Source organism: Rhea americana, unplaced genomic scaffold (genome assembly GCF_003343005.1).
Source record: "Rhea americana isolate MKP2758 unplaced genomic scaffold, rheAme1 scaffold_223, whole genome shotgun sequence".
Taxonomy (NCBI): Eukaryota; Metazoa; Chordata; class Aves; order Rheiformes; family Rheidae; genus Rhea; species Rhea americana.
Window position 1 is genome coordinate 419668 of NW_028186339.1, and position 20437 is coordinate 440104.

The following is a 20437-nucleotide window of genomic DNA, read 5'->3' on the forward strand; positions in this document are numbered from 1 at the left end:
GGCAGGGGCCCTGGTGACAAGGGATACAGAGAAGGCAGAATTACTGAATACCGTCTTTGCTTCAGTCTTCACTGCTAAGGGCAGCCCTCAAGAATCCAGTAGCCTAGACGTGAGGGAGAAAGTCTGGAGAAGGGAAGACTTTCCTTTGGTTGAGCAGGATAGGATTAGAGATCTGGGCAGGCTAGACATCCACAAATCCATGGGCCCGCGTGGGATGCACCCACGGGTACTGAGGGAGCTGGCGGATGTTGTTGCCAGGCCACTCCCATCATCTTTGAGAGGTCCTGGAGAACTGGAGAGGTGCCTGAGGACTGGAAGAAAGCCAGTGTCACTCCAGTCTTCAAGAAGAGCAAGAAGGAGGACCCAGGAAATTACAGACTAGTCAGCCTCACCTCCATCCCTGGAAAGGCGATGGAACAGCTCCTTCTGGATGTCATCTCCAAGCATATGATAGAAAAGAAGGTGATCAGGAGTAGCCAGCATGGATTCACCAAGGGGAAATCCTGCTTTACCAATCTGATAGCCTTCTCTGATGGCATGACTGGCTGGGTTGATGAGGGGAGAGCAGTGGACATTGTGTACCTTGACTTCAGCAAGGCTTTTGACACTGTCTCCCGTAACATCCTCSTAGRWAAGCTCAGGAARTGYGAGTTAGACGAGTGGACAKTGAKGTGGATTGAGAACTGGCTGAAAGGCAAAACTCAGAGGGTCGTCGTCAGTGACGTGGAGTCTAGCTGGAGGCCTGTGGCTAGTGGTGTYCCCYAGGGCTCAGGACTGGGTCCCATCCTGTTCAACTTGATTTCATCAGTGTCCTGGACAAAGGGACAGAGTGCCTCCTCAGCAAGTTTGCTGATGATACCAAGCTGGGAGGAGTGGCTGACACACCTGAGGGCTCTGCTGTCATTCAGAGAAACCTGGCCAGGCTGGAGAGTTGGTCAGAGAGGAACCTCCTGAGGTTCAACAAGGGCAAGTGCAGAGTGCTGCACCTAGGGARGAATAAGCCTAGGYACCAGYACAAGCWGGGGGCTGACCYKSTGGRGAGCAGCTCTGCAGAGAAGGACGTGGGAGTGCTGGTGGATGACAAGTTGACCATGAGCCAGCAATGTGCCCCTGTGGCCAAGAAGGCCACTGGTCTCCTGGGGTGCATTAGGAAGAGTGTTACCAGCAGGTGGAAGGAGGTGATCCTGCCCCTCTACTACAGCCCTGGGGAGGCCTCATCTCAAGTACTGTGTCCAGCTGTGGGCTCCCCAGTACTAGAGAGATGTGGAGCTACTGGAGGGACTCCAGTGTAGGGCTGGGAAGATGATGAGAGGGCTGGAGCACCTGCCCTCTGGGGAACAGCTGYGAGAGCTRGGCCYCTTCAGCCTGGGGAAGAGAAGACTGAGGGGGGATCTTATCAATGTGTTTAAGGACCTGAAGGGAGGGTGTCAAGGGGACAGGGACAAACTGTTTTCMGTTGTCCCATGTGACAGGACAAGAGGCAATGGGCAGAAATTGAAGCACAGGCAGTTGCACCTGACTGTGAGAGGGAATTTCTTCCCTGTGAGAGTGACGGAGCACTGGCACAGGTTGCCCGGAGAGGTTGTGGAGTCTCCTTCTGTGGAGATCTTCAAGGCCTGCCTGGGTGCAACCCTGTGTAACATGCTGTAGGTGACCCTGCTGAGCAGGGATGTTGGACTAGATGATCTCCAGAGGTCCCTTCCAACCTTACTGATTCTATGATTGTACGATTCTGTTGGATTAAAGTTTGTCACAAATGTAAAGGAGTTATGTCTGCCTTATTCAGGGTCATGCTGGCTTCAATTCCAGTGACTGATGGATTTGCCGTATCTCTTTTCTCTTGGGTTTGCTACGTTTGCCTAGAGCCGGGACATYGTTGGACTAGATGATCTCCAGAGGTCCCTTCCAACSTTACTGATTCTATGAATCTATGATTCTATCAGAGGCTAGGGTGAGCCATGGAAGCAGCGAAACAGCAGCAAAAATACAGCGAGCATCCAAGACTATTTTTGCTTCTWTTTTTACAGGGAAATAATGTAGAGCTTATTTAGGTCATTCTTCTTTATTTYATCAAAATAGTTAACTTCCTGCAGTAGAAGCAAGTCTATAATAAAGTCTCTTGATGAGAGTGCTTGAGGAAAATCTGATGTGAAAATGAAGGAGGTTAAATGGCGCAAATTTGCATTTTGATCTTTGGTCATGCTACTAAAACTGTGGTAGGACAAAAAATTCAAGGTTTGTCATTTATGTGCATGTTTTTTACATTGTTAAATGGATAGTTAGCAGCTGGAGATAATGCCTGAAGGATGGAATAAATTTAACCCACATGATGTGTCAGATGCCTAGCTTGAAATACCCCCTTTTTTCCTTGCTTGCTGATGTGGTTAGTGATACTGTGAGACTGCATCTCTTACCGTCTCTTTAACATTACATTCCAAGAATTAGTGGAACTATTGAAAATGTAAGATTTCAAGGTGTCAAGGCCTCACCTGCAGTTTAGTAAAAGTTACTCTTTACCTGTTACTCCTGTCAGATGTTCCAAAAAAAACCCCAAAAAACAAACAAACAAAAAAACCCATATAAGCTATTCTCCCTTATCTTTTGTTTCCTCCTTTCTAGCAGGAGCTGAATACCTTTAAATCCCATTGCTTGAATGTGCCATCTGCCTTTTTTGAGGAAGATGGCCCTTGGCAGAAAAAGGGTGGTATCTAATCTGAAATTCTAAATTCTGTAAGCATATTGCCAGTAGACATGCAATCTTCTGTCAGACAGGGTTAGATTTCAGTCTGTCTACTAATGTAAAAACATTTCCCATTTGTTCTTAACGTATGTTGGGACATGATAATGTAATTCACTTGGAATTTAAAAAAGCRGTTGCTGCTATGGATATGAAAGTCGTGACTAGAAGGAAGAAGAGTGGTTTGCATAGAGAGTTACGATTATTTTTCATAACAAAACCTTATACTACCCGTAGAAATTCCAAAGAAAAGAGTAAAATATGTCATTTTATTTTGAGGTACTTAGGTATTTTCTTTTTAACGATAAGRTATATACAAATATCTCAAAGAATGTGAGAGTAGACAGAGTTGTTACTCTCATGAAGTATAATATAATATCATTTCTCTTAGAAAGTGGATCCCCTGTTGACATAACAACAAGGGAATCCAGTTTTGCTGGATGTTAAGTGGCAGTATCTGCAAAGACTTTCTTAACCAAGGTTACTAAATTACTGCAGCTAATTCTTTTTCAGATTATACCCCAAAGTTAAATATGTTTGTGCACATTGTGTTCCAAGTATCATGTTTTTTCTGTTTAAATTTGTTTTCAAATCTAACATGATGAATATTTTGCACTTTTGTGGAAAAAAATAACTCCATTATAGTAGCTTCTATTTCACTGCAAATTAAACATAACATAAAATGTATATTTATGACTAGCAAAGGGTTATTTAATCTATTAGGACATGTTTTTCACATATATTTTACTTGAGATTTTTTTCTTCTCTAATTATTAGCTGTTTGTAATAGCTTCCTGGAAACGACTGACAATAAATTATATGTTGACAGAGGTGGTTTTCAGAGTGACTTTACAGCTTTATAGTTGTTTTGAAACAAATAACATATAAATATTGTTGTCAATGCAATGAGCTCCTCTTTCTCCCAAGAAAGGAATTACTTTCATTTTAACACTCCAGAAAGCTAAGTGTTGSTTGAAAAGCCAGTAACGTGAGGAGAAGTAAAGGAAGGGCAAAATGGAGAGCAGAGGGGAAGTATTTGTTGTATAAACAAAGATGGGCAAAAATGTTTTATCATTCAAACACAAACTTTTTAATTTACATTTTTAGTTTATAAATAAATAAATAAATAAGTGGAAACTACTTTCTTGATAAAGCCAGTTAATTGAAACTAAAATTTGCTTTCTTTGACTACATTTTCTTTTTCAGTRATCTTAATGGTAACATTAAGAAAAATGGCATAGGCATTAGTAATTGACTGGTGAAGAAATAACAACCTCCTCCTAGGTACCTTTTTGGTATCCTCACCCAACTATCTGTGGCAGACAGCATACAGAGGCATTTATGAATGAGAAAGAGCTCAAGAAAAGTTATGTCATGTATACCTTATTTAATTCTAAAATACCTTTGGATTTAAGAAACTAAAAGCTTATTGAATTRTGTACATCCCCTCCAGCTTTGCATGATACTGCAAACAGATTTGCTGCATAAAAATAAACACATATAAAATATTTATAGCTGTAAAGGCTTGATTCATATTTTTTTTTTCAAAGAGAATGGATACAAAGTCTACTGCTTTCCTCTGTTTCTGGTATCTAAGCTGAAATTTCTGCCCCCTCCATTCTCTCTGTCCTGGCCAAGGAAAGACAGCTAAGGACATTTTCTTAATTTTAGTGAAGTTTTTTTTTTGGTTTTTTTTTGTTTTTTTTTCCTTATGTAGTGATTTTTGGTTTTCCTTTATTCTCCCTGTTTGGTGCGCATTTGAAAGCGGATGGTCTGTCGTTCTCTGGGAGCAAGTCCAGATGACCTAAAGGACCCAATTAAAATTAGTATTCCACGTTATGTCCTGTGTGGGCAGGGAAAGGATGAACACTATGAGTTTGAAATAAAGGTAAGTACTTTTTAGTTACTTCTCCTTAATGTGTGGGTTCTCTTTATGCATGTTGCTTGCATTTATACAACAGGAACATAGTAATAATAAAAATAGGAAAATGCCTTTTATTTAAAAAAATAATAATAATTTCTAATTTGCGCTGTCCAGCTGTCAGCAAAGTTGGAGACAGCAACAGGAAACACCTGAGAATCTGTAGAGTCTAGAAATCACCTTACTAACTCTAGAGAAATGCATTGTTGTATTCTACTGAGTGTAAATTACTCACTGGAGATGCAAGTGGCTGTCACATCCGTAAGTCTGGCAAAATTAGGGCCACACTTGTTCACTTTTTTGGTTCTGTCTCTTTTCTTTTGTGTAATAGGCCTCAGCTCTATTAAATAAGATTGGAGAAGGGATACATAGTACAGGATGCTGCAGAGACAACATTTACAACATGGGTTAGTTGTACACAGGACTTAAAGGTCAAGCTTGGGCTGAGCAGATTCAAAGTCATATAATTCCATTGAAAGTGTGTCAGAAATCGGGTTGAAATGAGTACTAGTTATAGGAAAGCACTCTATTGAGATGAAAGTGTCAAGTATAGAGAATGATTACACTTGATATATTTAGCTGTAATAACGAAAGTATAATTAAAACATTTTGCACATATCCACAACTTCSTACAGAGAGCTTTTCTTACTGTTTTCTGTTCTGATTCCTCCCACCCTCCACTACCAAAGTGTCATTTCTCGAAACTCTTACCTGCTTCCCCTGTGTTTTAGTGTCTCCCTCTGCTAATGCTTAAATGCTGAGAAAATGTGTATTTGTTATTTTTCCTCTGGTACTAAGCCAGTGTCTTTTCAAAGCAAGATGTGAGATCTAATTGGAAATGGGCTCTCAGTGCATGTGGACATGTAGCATAACTGATCTACAAGGCTTCAGAGACAGAACTGGCAACTGTCTTTACTGAATACACTGCCAGATGCTTCACTAGCTAGTGCAGGTGGGAGAAATGACCTACTCTCACGGTATGTAGGACCATTTCTGAACTGTGTTCGTGTTCCTTTTTTGCAAAGTTCCTTATTAACATGGTCAACCTTAGCTGTCTTTATACTCATTACTTTTCATTTTGAAACATAGTGCTTGATTTCTGGATGGAATACTTCATTTTGCCTTTGAACTTTGAATTTGCTGGGACCAGTGTAAGCCCAGAGGCCTGTCAGCTTTACTGGTTAGTAAAGGGAGATAGAGTAAAAAGACTAAAGGGAGATAGAGTAAAAAGACATTCTGTCTTTTTAGTAAACATGAGTGGATTTCTTTTCTTCCCTAAAACCCATGGAAGCACCTGCAAACTCCTGAGGAAAAAGGCAGTTAAGAATATGTGAAGGATGACTTAGACTTATATGGGAGGAAATGCAATAGAAGAAAAATATTGGGAAGGAATGGTATTCTTAACCAGGAAAGAACAGAAGATTATCTCAAGGAAAGATACAAATGCATATGAGACTAGGCTGCAGAAGTTTTGTTTCTTGTATTTCATTTTTGTGAGGAGCAAAACTTCTGTACTGTCATGGAAGGAGCTTATCCTATGCACTGACTAATAGCAAGATGTATGGAATGGCCATTCTTTTCTACTATACTTCTTCATATTGTCTTTTTTCTCTCTCTCCCRGGCCTTTCTTGGCTAACTCTGAAAGAAACTGTTGCTTAAATAACTGCTTTAGCAAAGTTTAGAGCAAAGAAACGGATGACAGGGTCGGAATAGGATGTGACTTTAATAATTATATTTCATTGCTATCCCTTTGCTTATGGCAATAGATGTAATTCTTATTGCAGCTCCTGTGGCCTTGTAGTTTGTCAGTCTGCGGTATTTCTTATAGTCATTCCCTTACAAAAAGCAATTGACTTTTTGTGCTTTATCCATAGCTTCTAGGTCTTTCTCTGTCACGCTGTGCTGCTTCTGCTGTGGTCAGGATTTGGCTCCAAGCTATAATCCACAAACCKTCAACAAACTTTTCTATTTTAAAGTTTTCCTCTGCAGGGCTCCCATCTCAACCTCTAGATTCAATACCTTTGTCTTTTGCTGCTTGTTTTCTGTAGGAAATCAGAGTAGGTAGTGTAGTGATTTTTTCGTTAAAAGCTAGGAAAGTAGTAAGAGAAGGCCAGGAGGAAAGGATTTGTACCTGTTTCTTTCATCCCCTCCTGATGGATCTGGCAATGGTGTCAACTGTTGAAATAACTCCTTATTTCAGGCTTACTTTAATGAGCTCAAATTTATTTTCAGATTATCTCATATCAGAGTATGTGTGTCAGCCCTGGGGAAGGGCTGAGGTGTTGCTAATCTCATTTCCTTTGCCCATTCCCAGATGAGCTCTCTTCATGAAGTTTCCTCTTGCTCTTGGGAAAGTAGGGAGCTGATGTATTCGCATGTAACAGGTCTTTGAAATCTGACAAAGAGRCGAGATGATTGAGTTGATTGGAAAAGAGTACCTTTGAATCCTAGGCTTGGATTGGATTTGGAATTGAATTGGAAGTTGAATTGGAAGCACTTTCATCAGCATATACTTTGATCATTGTAGTAGCTAAACCCCAGCATATTGCTCTATATAAGAGCAAATCTGAAAAATAATAAATATGAATTTCTTCTCATGACCGGAACTAGTAAAAAAAAACATACATATATATTTTCTTATACGCCAAAAGAGAGAGTATGAGTTCCACACTTCTTGGCAGCACTGTGGCCTATTCATAATCCTTTCAACCCCAGCATACCATCCAAAAATATTTTCTCTTAGTGCAGGCTCAGCATCTTCTCCTTCTAGGCATATGTAACCTTTGGGAATGGGCCAGCAAGATGGTATTTCCACTCAGATCTATCCACTGAACACAGATCGTACTTCAAGATGTGGAGTGAGTTCCATTAGAACCTACTGGGGAGACTTGAAATTAGAAACAAATATGTGTTTTATTTAAAAGTTAAGTTAGCACTTTCTTTTGCAGCAAGAGCTGTCAAGCTCTTAATGTATGTCAAGCTGTTTGTGCTAGTCTGCTACTAAATATTCAGTATTAATAGATGCATTTCCAAAAATTTTCTACTTGGAAGACAGTTTTTATGCAGTCTTTAAAGACATGATAAAGCAGTAGTAACTGAATCAGATCTTAATGTATTTATGTTAGAGCTGAATTAAAATACCAGAAACTTTTCTTTGTGTTCTCCACTTCCTTTCATGTTGTTGTGATGCACAGAATATTCAAAGATGAGACTATTTTAGAAACAGCGTATGGGAAGAATTTTACATTTATAAGACTGTTGACATCTGTTACAGACAATAGTTGTTTTCCCATTATCTGTTTTGTTCACAATTCTCCTACAGTCCTTTAAGAGAGAGAAGGTTGGTTGGAAGTCCGTGGAGTGACTGGAGGTGGTTGCTGCCTGGTGGAAAAGTGAGCCAGTTCAAGGAGGGCAGGAGAAGCAGTGAGGCAGTAGGGAACTGGGAGCCTCCAGCTTGCGTAGGGAGATTGAGGGTCTCTTGAGAGCATTTGGGAGCAGCCTGCCCATGAGCAATAGAAACAGAGCTAGAATCAAGCACAGCCCTGCAGGAGCTTCTGTGACGACAGCAGAAGTTGTGTATAAGGCTTCTCATTTTTATTCTGTTTTCTCTAAGTTTTTCTTTTCTTTGAGGGCCTTCAATTATCTTTGAATYCTCTCTAGGAAAACATCCAGGCAGATTCACCTCAAAGCGCTGGTTGACCCGGGGCCACATCACAGTTCCATTCCACAGCTCGAAATATTGATGTTTTTGGTCAAAGATTTTCCTGATCTCAGCAGGCCATGGGCAGAACTGGAGTAAAGCAGAAGCAGCGCTCATTAATGCATAGTTCTTAAAGCAAATGTTAGGTGCACTATATATACCTAAATTAGAAAACAAAAAACCTAAATTAGAAAAAAAAAAGAGAGAGAATACCTTCCCTCAATTGTAGGAAGTTATTACCCTCAAAGATTAGTTAAAGAAAGATTCTAAGAAATAGGYTTGCGTATATCTTTAATAGTCTACATTTTTTTTCTTTACAGATGCTGTATTCATAGATAGTGGAGRGGGAATTGCTGTAAATTACATTTTGGGAAGCATGAATTTTGACAGATATTTTAGACAGTAATTGTTGTACAGTTTAACTAGTCTAGATTGTAAAGTGGGTATTTTTATTTCTTTCTGATGGTTTCAGAAAAGTAGAATATTTCTTCTTATTCTTTTTCACCCTGTTTCCACTTTTGTTTATGTGAGGGGAAGGGGGGGACACATTGTCAAATTCTGAGAACTGTCTTCCAGTGGAATCAATAGCAGACACTGGCTGGATCATTTTCTGTCAGTCATCATGCAGAAGAAATACTAAGAAGACAAGACTGTAGTGTCTCCTTTCATTTTTTTTCTAGTTTTTATGTAGGAAATTTTGCACTTCAGTGGGAAAAAAAMCACAGTTCTGAGGCAAGTCTAGGATCATGTAAGCCCCAAGATGAGAACGTTTTGAAAATCTGCTTTAGAGATTTACTCAACTCTGTATTTTTTCATTGAGAAAATATTTTTAACTACTGCAATAGCAAATAACAAATAGAAAGTGAAAGACCATCCAAATTTGCTTCTCTTCCTACTGTTTGAAGAGGGGTCTGCCTTTGTTCTGTCTCGTGCTTACAGAGTCTATAATCTTGTCTCTCATACAGTCTTTATTAAATGAAGGAAAGAATCACAGACTAAACTAGTTGTATCAGTTATAGGAGTATAAGGCCAACAGCATAGATATGTGGCTCTTCCTGTTTTCCTTCCTGTGCATCTCGAACAAGTGTTACAGATAAGGTAGCTAAAACTACCTTTTCGGTTGTCATTTATTAGACTTCATAGGAGAAGGCTGCTGAATAATTGAATATTGGAATTGGCTGCAGGCAGTTCGGTGTGGGTAAACTCAGCACTACCCTGTCACCTAGACAGCTGTCAGATGCATAGGCAACAACTTTATTGGCAAGCTCATATATATGCTTTTCCCCGGGCTATGGAGCCGTAAGAATCCTGAATGCTTTGTGCTAGATTGCTCCCCTAAAGGCATACTTTTTGTATGAAAACTTTGGGGAAAAAGAGGTCACTTTTGAATAAAGAGCATATACAAATTAACTTCATCAGAGTAAAATTTCACAATTCAGTTAGAAATGCTAAAAAATAGAATTAAGACAAAAACAGAGCATAAATAATGAGTAACATCATTATTTTATGATTATCCATTACAGTCTAATGTCTGGTTAAATATTTAAATTGCAAAGCAATTTACATAAAGTAGTTATTCAGAACAAAATCATTAATTGGTTAATTAAGGTCAGTGTAGTGCATGTATTCCTGAATTACTACTTGTTTGTAGTTAAATGTAAGTATGCATCTTAGATCCATTCACCTCATCTGTAAAGTCTGGGACATTGTTAACAATTATTGAGAGAGGGTAACAGCATGAATTTCTTGTAAGGAGATACAGTCCGTCATGCAGATGTCTTAGTAGCAGTGAAACATGTTGAAGACATGAAAAAAAAAATTGTAGTAGTACCATTCAAAGAAGGAGGAGTAATCGATTTGCATTGTGCAGACTTTTTTGAAAAACTTAGTTTTATTATTTGTGAAAAGCAAAATTATGTTGCAAGAAGGCCGGTTTCATTTACTTCCCCTCTTATTTAAAAAACAACAAAAATACCCAAGCCTAGTTCCTTATGTCATATAATGCATAGTAATTTTTGCTTTCCAAAATACATGCAACAGTTTCGCTGTTCTGTATCCACCAAGGAAGGCAGAGGTGCAGGGGAAGGATGTACCAGAGGTCAAGCTGTTGAAGATATGAGCTAGCAGTTGTCAAATACTGTGCTTACATGCAGGTTTTATCCAGTTTCTCCTCTCTTACTGTGTTATCCTGCTCCATTGGCATTTTTTATCTCCCTGTAACTTTTATTAGATGCTCAGTTCTAAGATACTATTTTTTTTACTTTAGGACTTACTTTAGTCCTGTATCTTTGTGAAATACATCTTATGAAAATGCTTATTTTTGATCTCTGTGCGTAAAATCATTGTTAGGCAATGTAGTATTACTTACTAGGCCCATTAAAATTAAAATAAAAAACAACCAAAAGGCTTTCAGGTRTAGGCAGTGGCATTCTTTTCTCCCACTATACCAGTTCATCTAAAAAAAGAAAAAATGTCTACCTCTCTCTACTGCATTGCTTAGATCCTTAGATCATCAGAGCTGCAGAAAGACTTCTAACTCCATAAAATTAAAGGCTCTAGTCATAGCACTTTTATGACCCACTTATGAGTTTCTTTCATTTCACCTAATTTCAGGCAGAGAAAGATTTTCTTTCTCTGAAACTCCTTTTGTCGACTTCTCAGTTCCAGTGAGGATTTTGGGTCTAACCAATGGCAAACTTGGTTTGCTCTCCCACTCCAYTCCTGTTGCTAAGCATTTTATTCATAGGAGTACTTCTGCTGATTTTAATGAAACTTCCTATATAAATGGGATGTTTATCAACATAATCATGACATAGGCCCAAAGTGTTTTTAAAGGAACATCTTCTACTGAAAGCCAGCATATATCATTTTTTTACCCAACAAACTAGGACCACATTCTACCTGAAAATTCGCTCTGCGTATGTTTGAGAAACATGTATGTATTGTATGCATGTGTGTGTGTGTATTTATTATATATATATATATTCATATATATATATATATTCATAGAAATGCATATATTCTCACATATAGAGGCACTAGATTTGTGCTACATACTGTTCATTAATGGAACACCCAGTGACTGGAAGGCTGTGAGCTCCATAACTGCACCAAGAAATGATTTAGGATATTTTAATATGTTCACAGAGTTGGCAGACCACTGCAGAATGTGGAATAAATGTGTTCAGTTTTTTGGTTTGCAATCAGTGCTCCTTTATTTAATAAAGTTCGGTCACTGTAATAAAAGAAARTTTTAGTAAACCTATAAAACTGTATGGAATTTAAGGGAACTATGAATTACCCATTTTAATCTAACAGCCTTGAATGCTGCATGCTTTTTGGTATTGTATACTGTGTGTTTTTACTTTCTTCTGTTTTTTCTTTTTATACTGTCTGATATAGATAACAGTTCTGGATGAGACATGGACAGTGTTCAGGMGATACAGTCGTTTTCGGGAAATGCATAAAACTTTAAAGTTAAAGTACCCAGAGGTAAGTTTTGGTAAAACTGCTTCTTGAGGAAAGAGTGGAAGCAGTCTTGAAAACAGAGTTTTTGAAAGAAGTATACTCAAAGACATTTTTCTCAGCTCTTTGCTCTTAGTTTGAGATTGGCAAGCCCTTCAGTAGTCTGAAGCTCCAAGGCTGCTAGATTCAAGATGAATGGTTGCATGCTGTTGCTGCAATGCGACTGTGACTAACTGTGCAGCCTCTAACCATTAATTCCCTCTACTAATGATTGGTGCTGTTTCCTGGAGGTTTCTGTGTTGTTCACTGCAGAATACTTGCAGTCATATCCTGTCAATCTGACAGCTCCTCATTTAAAAGAGGTACGTTGTTTCATAGATACCCTGTTGTAATAGTGGCTTCCAGGTTGCTGTAAAATGGAAAATTGATCTTTCTGACTACCGCTGAGACTTTGAGTATTCAGGATATGCAGAGCTATGCCCTACAGAGTCTTAGTTCATTGAAGTGAACATTTCAGAGTCACAAAATAGTTGGGGGTGGCAGATACCTCTGGAGATCATCTGGTCCAACTATCCTGCTAATCCAGGGCAGGTTGCCCAGGATCATGTCCAGTCAGGTTTTGACTGTTTCCAAGGATGGAGACTCAACTACCTCTCTGAACAACCTGTTCCAATGTTCAGCCACCCTCATAGTAAAAAAGTTTTTTCTTGTGTTCAAATGGAGTTCCCTGTGTTTCAGTTTGCGCTGTTGCCATTTGTTCTGTCGCTGGCCACCACTGTGAAGAGTACGACCCCATCATCTCTACAGCTTGCTATCAGATATATATACATCTTAATAAGATCCCCCCTGAGTCTTCTCTTCTCCAGGCTGAACAGGCTCAACTCGCAGCCTCTCATATGGGAGATATTCCAGTCCCTTAATCATCTTTGTGGACCTTYGCTGGACTCGCTGCACTTTGCACTGTGAAGTCCTGCAGTGGACCCAGCACTACAGATGTGATCTTACCAGGGCTGAGTCAAGGGGAAGAATCATCTTCCTCAACCTGCTTGCAATGCTCTTCCTAATACAACCTAGGATACTATAGGCCTCTTTTGCCACGACAGTGCATTGCTGGCTCATGGTCARTTTGTCCACCAAACCCTAAGGGTTCTTCTCTGCAAAGCTGCTCTGCAGCTGGTCACCCCCACAGCTTCCGCAGTTATCCCTCTCTAGTGCAGGATGTTGCATTTCCCTTGGTGAACTTGGCTCGTTTCTGCAGCCTGTCAAAGTCACTCTGAATTGTAGCACAACCTGCTGGTATAGCACCCACTCCTCCCAGTTCTGTGTMATCAGCAAGTTTGTAAAATTTTAGTTCTTGGTTTCCACATCTATTTTTTATTTATTAATATTTTCTTTCCTTTCTCCTTATTCCCTTCGATAGTGTAAGAAATAAAATATTCAAGTACTTGAAGTGATACTGTTTTGAGAGTTACCATGAGAAACCTAGGCCACCTATTCATGGGAAATATATTTAAAATCATTATTATATTAATAGGGAGAGAATGAATTAGTRTACAAAAGCTTTCTTGGTCTTTGCTGACATATTCTTCGAGCTAAAAACTAATTGAGCAAGGAAAGACTTGGAGGTTTTAAAAGTGAAATAGACTAGATTTTGTGGAGATTATACACCTTAAAATCACTCCCATTCCAAAACAATATGAAAACCAGAAACTGAAACTTCCATGCAGAAAAAAATCTGCCATGTTTAGAAAATATGAAAATTATGATCTTTTTCTGAAAATTTTCAGTTTTCTATTCAAGATCATTTTAAACTTTTAAAAATTTTCTGAACTGTTCTCTTTACACAGATGCTTTAAAAATATTTTTGAATGAATATCACTGTCATATTTTTTGATTCCAATGAATTGCCAGATACATCCTAGCCAAAGGATAATATCTCTTAGTAAGCTTTATTTTTTTCCCCCGTGGATTTTATGTTTTCCCTTCTCCACAACACTCATTTTATATATTTCTTACACCCTCTTCCTCTTAAATCAAGAAGCCTTTCCTTCACTCATATCTTTCTTTAACTTATTGTTTATCAGACTTTTTCCTGTTGAAAGCTCTAATTAGTTGTTCCTCAGACAGAGGTTGTTTCATCTCTTCAGTCATTCTAACTGGACTTCTGTTATTTCCTTTAGAGATAGTGGCTAAAGAAAATTGTTTGCAGTTTATCACTCTATAAAAAGAGCGAGAGAGAACCCCTTTCCCTTTCTCAGAGTAAAGTTTTGCTATGTACCATATTTCTAGCCCTTCTTGTTTTCCATTTTGTGGGWACAGGGCAGTGCTTGCTGCAAAAGCAAGGGGCCACCAAAACCCTGGCTTGACAATAGCACCTTCTGTGGTTTTCTTACTAGTTTTGAGCATGAGATGTAAGGTCCTCAATGTTATATTACYTCTATACTTTTCCCTAGAACAATCAAAAGTAAATAATTATCTTTCCTTCTATGGGAAATATGTGTTTGAAATAGAAAGCAATTTTCATTCTCTCTCTTTCTCTCTCCTGCTCTCTTGCCTTTTTTTTTTTTTTTTTTTTTTTTTTTAACTTCTTCCCTCTGTTGGCAGTCATGCTTGTAAGGTCAATATACTCTCTTTTTTAATGTGCTGATTTGTTTCTTATCAACCTATCTCTCTTCCCATGTATCTATGTCTTAGGTAAACTAATGGAGATTGACATCTGGTGTATTCATGGAATTACTAGTTTAACTACATAGATAACAATTTCAAAATTTCTTATTTCCACATAGGAATCACATTATAGAATGCTGTAGTAAGATATTTGTTCTCTTCTCAACAGTTTTTATACAAGTTAGGGAAAATGCCAAGTCTTACAAGTTGCCACTATACTGTTTCCTAAACCATGATACTCATTAGAGAAGCACATGTTTTGGTGTTGTAATATATGTTTAGTCACTTTACTTTCTGAAACAATCTATGGCTTTACCATTTTCTTCTTCCAGATGTTATCTAACCCCTCCTTTACAATAACCTTAGATACTAATTCTCAGGCAGGTTCAAGTATGCATGTCTTTGCTGTATGCGAAGCMCACTGAAGTTTAGGAGAATTGAGATAAGCAGTTTATCATGGCCTCRTCTAATGAATATACTGTTTTTATGGTAGTTTTCATCCCGTGACTCCGGTATCTCCACTGGAACCCTTGCTGCTCATAGCGCTGATGTTGTCTTCCGTATTTTGTACAGCAGGGAGTGTTATATTCACTCCTGYTTTGAGGATTATGGCACTACAACGGCAAGTTTGTGGGCAGAGGAAACCTAGCTAGTGTGTACACGGCTTCTATCAGTTCCACGAACTAGTGTGTCCTGGTTTATCAGAGGGGAAGAGCACGTCATGATCGATGAAGTACATAATATGATGCACTGAAGTAAAAGTGTGGCGTTTGTTTTCTTCAGAGGAATTTCATTATCAGTGTTATGTATTTGAATGATCTATGGCTTCCCCTATTTTTGCCTTTACTTAAAATACCCTTAATTAATGGTAATTTAGGATTAGTTTTGCAAAGTGGGAAGAGATTTGGTTCATTTGACAAATGGAGGATCATCTATCTGCTTCTGTTGATCTGTCATTGACTTAATTTGGGATTTACTATGACATTAGAGTACATTTTAATACAARTTTGGCAAAATTGCTTCCTTAGTTACTGTATATTATTCCAAAGAAATTTGTTTCTTAAAAGTAATGGTATCAGAATCCATCAGAGTTCAATCTTATTTTACATAGCTCACCTTCTAACTTGAAGTTAATATTTATAATGAATAGAGAAAAATATTGTATACATGTTTAATATGAGTGTCCTGCTTTTAGAARTGAACTTTATAGCTCATTAATTGCTCAGCTCTGAGTACAACGTCAGTATTGTAATAATTTGCTGATCTTGCATTTTGTGTTACTGCCACTGAATTTCTGTAGGGAATGTACTGGAAAATGGCTTTTATTGGGAAGGTTTAAAAAACGGGGGAAGAAGAGGGAAGAAAAAAAGAAAAAGCTAATCTTTTCAAAGGCAGAAACTCTAATATTGATAAATCTTGGAATATGCCATATATTTTATATAGCTGCATATTTCATTTTATGTAAACAAATGGATGTTGGTAACTGGGTATCTAATTGAAATATGTTTCATGTGAATTTTGAAAGATTGAAGCTGCAGCAGGGTGATAATGTGCCAGAAGCAGTTAAGTATTTGCATTTTAACAGTGCCTATTTTATTAGGTCTTCATGATTGTCATTTGCACAGTTTCAGCTTTCTTACGCTACTGGTTTGCTAATGACTCTCCTATTATTTGGGGAATTTTAATTAAGACCATACTTCATTCTTAGTTGCCACAGACTCTGTAATGAATATACTTTCTGTTGTTTGTCATCAGTCAGAAACAGGAACAAATAGGCTTTTTAACTGAGAAGTGAGAGCTTTCAGTGTAAGACTCTCCTTTTCTGCCTTATTCATCTTTTCTCGTCAGATCRTAGTTTTGAAATATTACTGGAGTAATATTTCTACACAAAACTTTCCATTCCTGGTCTCTATCTTGCTTTGAAGATAAACTTTCTCTCATTTCTGTTGGTTCAACAAGATAGTGTTGTGATGGCCAGTGCACTCCTCTTACTAATRCTTTCTATCCTCTTCCCTCTTTCAAAAGACAGCAGAGGAACAGTTTTCTATTTATTTTTCCATACCTGAATCCAAGATTTGAAGTCTCTCATGTATTTGGGAGTSCTTAGTTCCCACTTCTATTCAGGTATGTAGGCATGATCTGGCMTGGTTTTGTGGGGCTTTCACTGTAGGCTTGGCTTATGGAGTTCCTTGTCAATCTTCTTGAGACCTTTCTCCCTGCGCATAAAAGTCTCTACATGACATTAAAGGAAGCACTGCCAGATAATATTGAGGCAATTTTATTCCTACTAGTGATCCTAGTCTTAAAATTTTATTAAATCCTTACGAAGCTCACTAAAGAGAGGTTGAAATATATATTTGCATTTATAGATTCATTCATGAAGGTAATGGTATATGTGTGGAGGCAARATTTCTGTAGGAGTGCTAAAGCTATTGACTTTTAGCTTGTTCAGTAGAATGTAATTTATGTAGTTGTGTATGAGGTATGTAGATAGGTATATAAATATATATTTGTATCTTTCACTGTCTAAAGCACAAGAAAGGGCAATATATAATTTTAAAAGAATTTTAGGWTACAATTAAGCCAATTTTTTCTTCCCCTTGTCTATCTTATGTTGTCTTACCTAAGCAGATAGTTGTATAATATCTGTGTCTAAAGCAGCAGGAAGGTCTATGTAAACTTAAAATTTCAAATCAAAGCTATYATATGATCTGCCTCTATGCCTATGTATGCTATTCCCACTAGGGAAATGAGTGCATGAGATGTATTGCAGTAACACAGCTAATACCATGAATTATGGAAATTAAGATTAGAGACTGCTGCTGTGGGAGTGTTGTTTGGATGGTAAGGTCTTTCAGGTACATTAARTACTGGATAGTAAAAGTTATGTTTTATAACCATTCGGAAAAAGTGCTATCTGTCTGGAGTCTTTTTTTTCTTTCTGTTCTGGAGGAAAGGCTTGTATCGGTAGTGTGAATGACAATCAGATATTCATTGGTACATTGCCTTTTTATTCCTGAAGGCAGTATSCTCTGCTTATCAGAAATCTCTTTGTTTAACAGAGTATCTTTGAGTGAATTCAAGGTCATTGTCAACTGTAGGTGTAAGTAGGCATTCTCTTGTTTTGCATATGTACAAGAATTACATCAAACTCAAAAAGCAGAAAACAAATATTTCAGAAAAGATATGTGAATGYTTCTGAATGTATATAGAATTCAATTTTTTTTCAAACTTTTTTTTCAATAATTTGAACTACTTCAGATTTTTGAAAATCCAAAGTAGTTGTTCCACCTTTTTTTTCTAAAAATATTTTGTATCTTAGGGAAAAGATACAAAACTTTTTTGTATCTCCATGAAGCCAGTTCCTGGTTCATCCAGCCATGCTGCCCATGATTGCCCAACTTTACATAGATGTTTGCTATTAAAATATAGCAGATATGGGTTTTATAGCCCTTTCTAAAGTTCTTTTTAGATACTTCTCTAATTCTACTTACTATTTAGAAGTAATTCTTCCTCATAATAATGAATGAAGATGCATGTTGTTCACTCGAACCACCACTGATTGATTTCGCTGTCCCTGTCTTTCTCCTCCGTATTCTGTTTTTGGGTGACTGCCAGGTGAGAGTCTCCATTTTCTCTTTGTTTAATGGCCCATACTTCTGTTGTTATTCATAAATGATAAGTAGAAGTTGTCTTCAACCTGAAATGCTGGCACAGTTAGGAACAAGTTTGAGGTGAAAACATTAGTTTTCAGGAGAGCACCCTTGCATTCTGAAAGAGATTCTCTCTGGGATCCCTGATAGAGAAATGCAGCTTTTTATAACTTTCACCATATGGTTAATTTGATTTTTTTTTTGTTTTATTTTGGGGTTTTTGATAGTCACAAGGAAGAAAAATTATAGTAATAGCATGGTCATAGAACRACTTGTGCATGAAGTTTATTTTTTCGTTTATGTGACTGTGCATGGAATGCAAAGTGTGTATGCATAGAATGCAAAGTTCTGGACATACGGATGTTTGTAATGTTCAGTTGAGGGGAGTGTGAAGCGCTACACCTGTGAAGAAATGTAGCTACAAACTTCTAAGATATTTAAAATTAGTTTGTTCTGAAATCTTAAATGCATATGCCAAACTTTTGATGCATCTGTGACTGAAACCCCAATCCTATGACAGTTTCAATAACTGTTGAGATTTATTTTTAGAAATTATTGTGACCAAGAAACAACTTTTAAAAAGTTACATGTATTAGTGTGTTATGTGGTGTATAGTAATGAAGGCAATGTTACAAACCTTACTGCAAATGTRCTTACCACAAATTACTTCCATACTTGAAAATTTGACCTAGTCAAGAAATAAACTTACTGACGTATTTTGGCTAGATTGGAAAGATGTTTCTTGATATTAATTAGCAAACTGATTTTTTTTTTAATGAAGCATACTGAAAGCATAACAAATCTAACATGTTAACCTTTAGACAAGCACCAAGCACTATAAACAATCTAGAGGCTATTTTTTATAGCAAACTGCATATTTGAGCACAGATTAGAATGGCAACTGTTTACACCATTAATTACTGTGCTTGTAAATAGCAAATGCAATAATGTATATTAAAATAATATCCCTGGTAGAGTTACAGTAGTATACAAAAGCATATAGAAAATAGTTTCTGAAATAGTTATCATAAAATAATGACAGACCTTAGTTTTTACTTTCTAGTTGGGAGCTTTGCTAGCCTTAACAATGTATCTTTCCATAAATATTGTACAGAAAATAAAACAATATTTTTTAGGATCCATACCTGTCTGTAAACCTTATAATGCTCTTATAAAAGCATGTGATTATAGCCTTCACCTGTATTCAGTGCAAATTACAAAAATTATGGTATAGATAGTTTTACATTTTTGCGTTTATATTCTTGTCACCTGTAACAACCAGTAAGCACYGAATTATGTTGTTACTTTGTCACATACCCTTTTCCAACTCACCTTCCTGATTATACTCTCTTCAGATAATTCTAAAAGCCTGTACTTTTATATACATATTACTTCCACATCTTCTTTAGTTTGCCACTAGCTACGTTTATTAAATTACTGAAGTAATTTAATAGGTAAATCAACAAATGTTCCATTTAGCCTTTTTCTGCAGCAAGAGACTTTCTGCCACTGACACCTTCAAAAGAATTTTTAGGACTTTTTAGTACATTGATCTGGGGATGTATATGAACATGAGAGAATTTGTACCCATAAATAAAGTGCAAAGAACACTGCTGCTAACCACATCATTCAGTTCAGTGCAAATTTGATGGCAGGGAAGTGTATTTATTATGTGTGGCCTCTCTGGATTCGTAATCAGTCACAAGGACATGAGAAGGTGACACATAGCAAAAAAATGGGCATATTTGCTTTCAGCATAATACACAATTCCCAATCAATTTCCAGTGGGAAAATAAATTCAGCATCTGCATTTCTYGCCACAGAACTGATTCTGAATATGGAAGAGCTTTGTGAAAGACTTGCTTTGGGATTAAATTGTGCTAAATTTATGCAGCAACATTTTCTTGGATTGGTACAGGCAATTCTGCAGTAATATACTTTCTATCCCTTCCTCCTCACCTTCTTCCGCCAGCTTCCCTCCTGTGTTGTGGCTGATGATGAGACCTATTTTTGTCTGCCCTGGGAAGCTAATGAAACCTGTGAGCTTCTAAATGGTTTTATAGGAAAACAGCATTAGCTTTATAGACCTTACTTCTGATAAATTAAGCAAAAGATGAGATTAACCTGCAGGTAGAAGTCTAATGCCAGGTTTCACTGATCACACTACAAAAAAATCTTACATATTAGTAAAGTAGAAATTGAAGAAAAAAGTATTTTAGGAGGGTGAATCCTTCATCTCATAGTTCATGAAGCATTTGACAGCATAGTTGCTTTGATTAYTTGATAATCTGAT

At 37.4% G+C, this 20437-nt stretch overlaps 1 protein-coding gene across 5 annotated transcripts in view; it reads left to right on the top strand.

Moving 5' to 3' along the window:
* Positions 1-20437, top strand: part of KIF16B (kinesin family member 16B) — a 146903-nt gene that overhangs the window by 95480 nt on the left and 30986 nt on the right. For 2 of the 5 annotated variants that reach the window (XM_085305597.1, XM_085305598.1), the window contains 2 exons: positions 4503-4625; positions 11762-11851. The exons of 1 other annotated variant lie outside the window; for it this stretch is intronic. In XM_085305597.1, coding sequence (XP_085161723.1) covers positions 4503-4625; positions 11762-11851 — 213 coding nt within the window. Of the gene's footprint in view, positions 1-4454; positions 4626-11761; positions 11852-20437 lie in introns of those variants that run through there. 2 more of the 5 variants (XM_085305599.1, XM_085305601.1) reach the window with 2 other exon arrangements.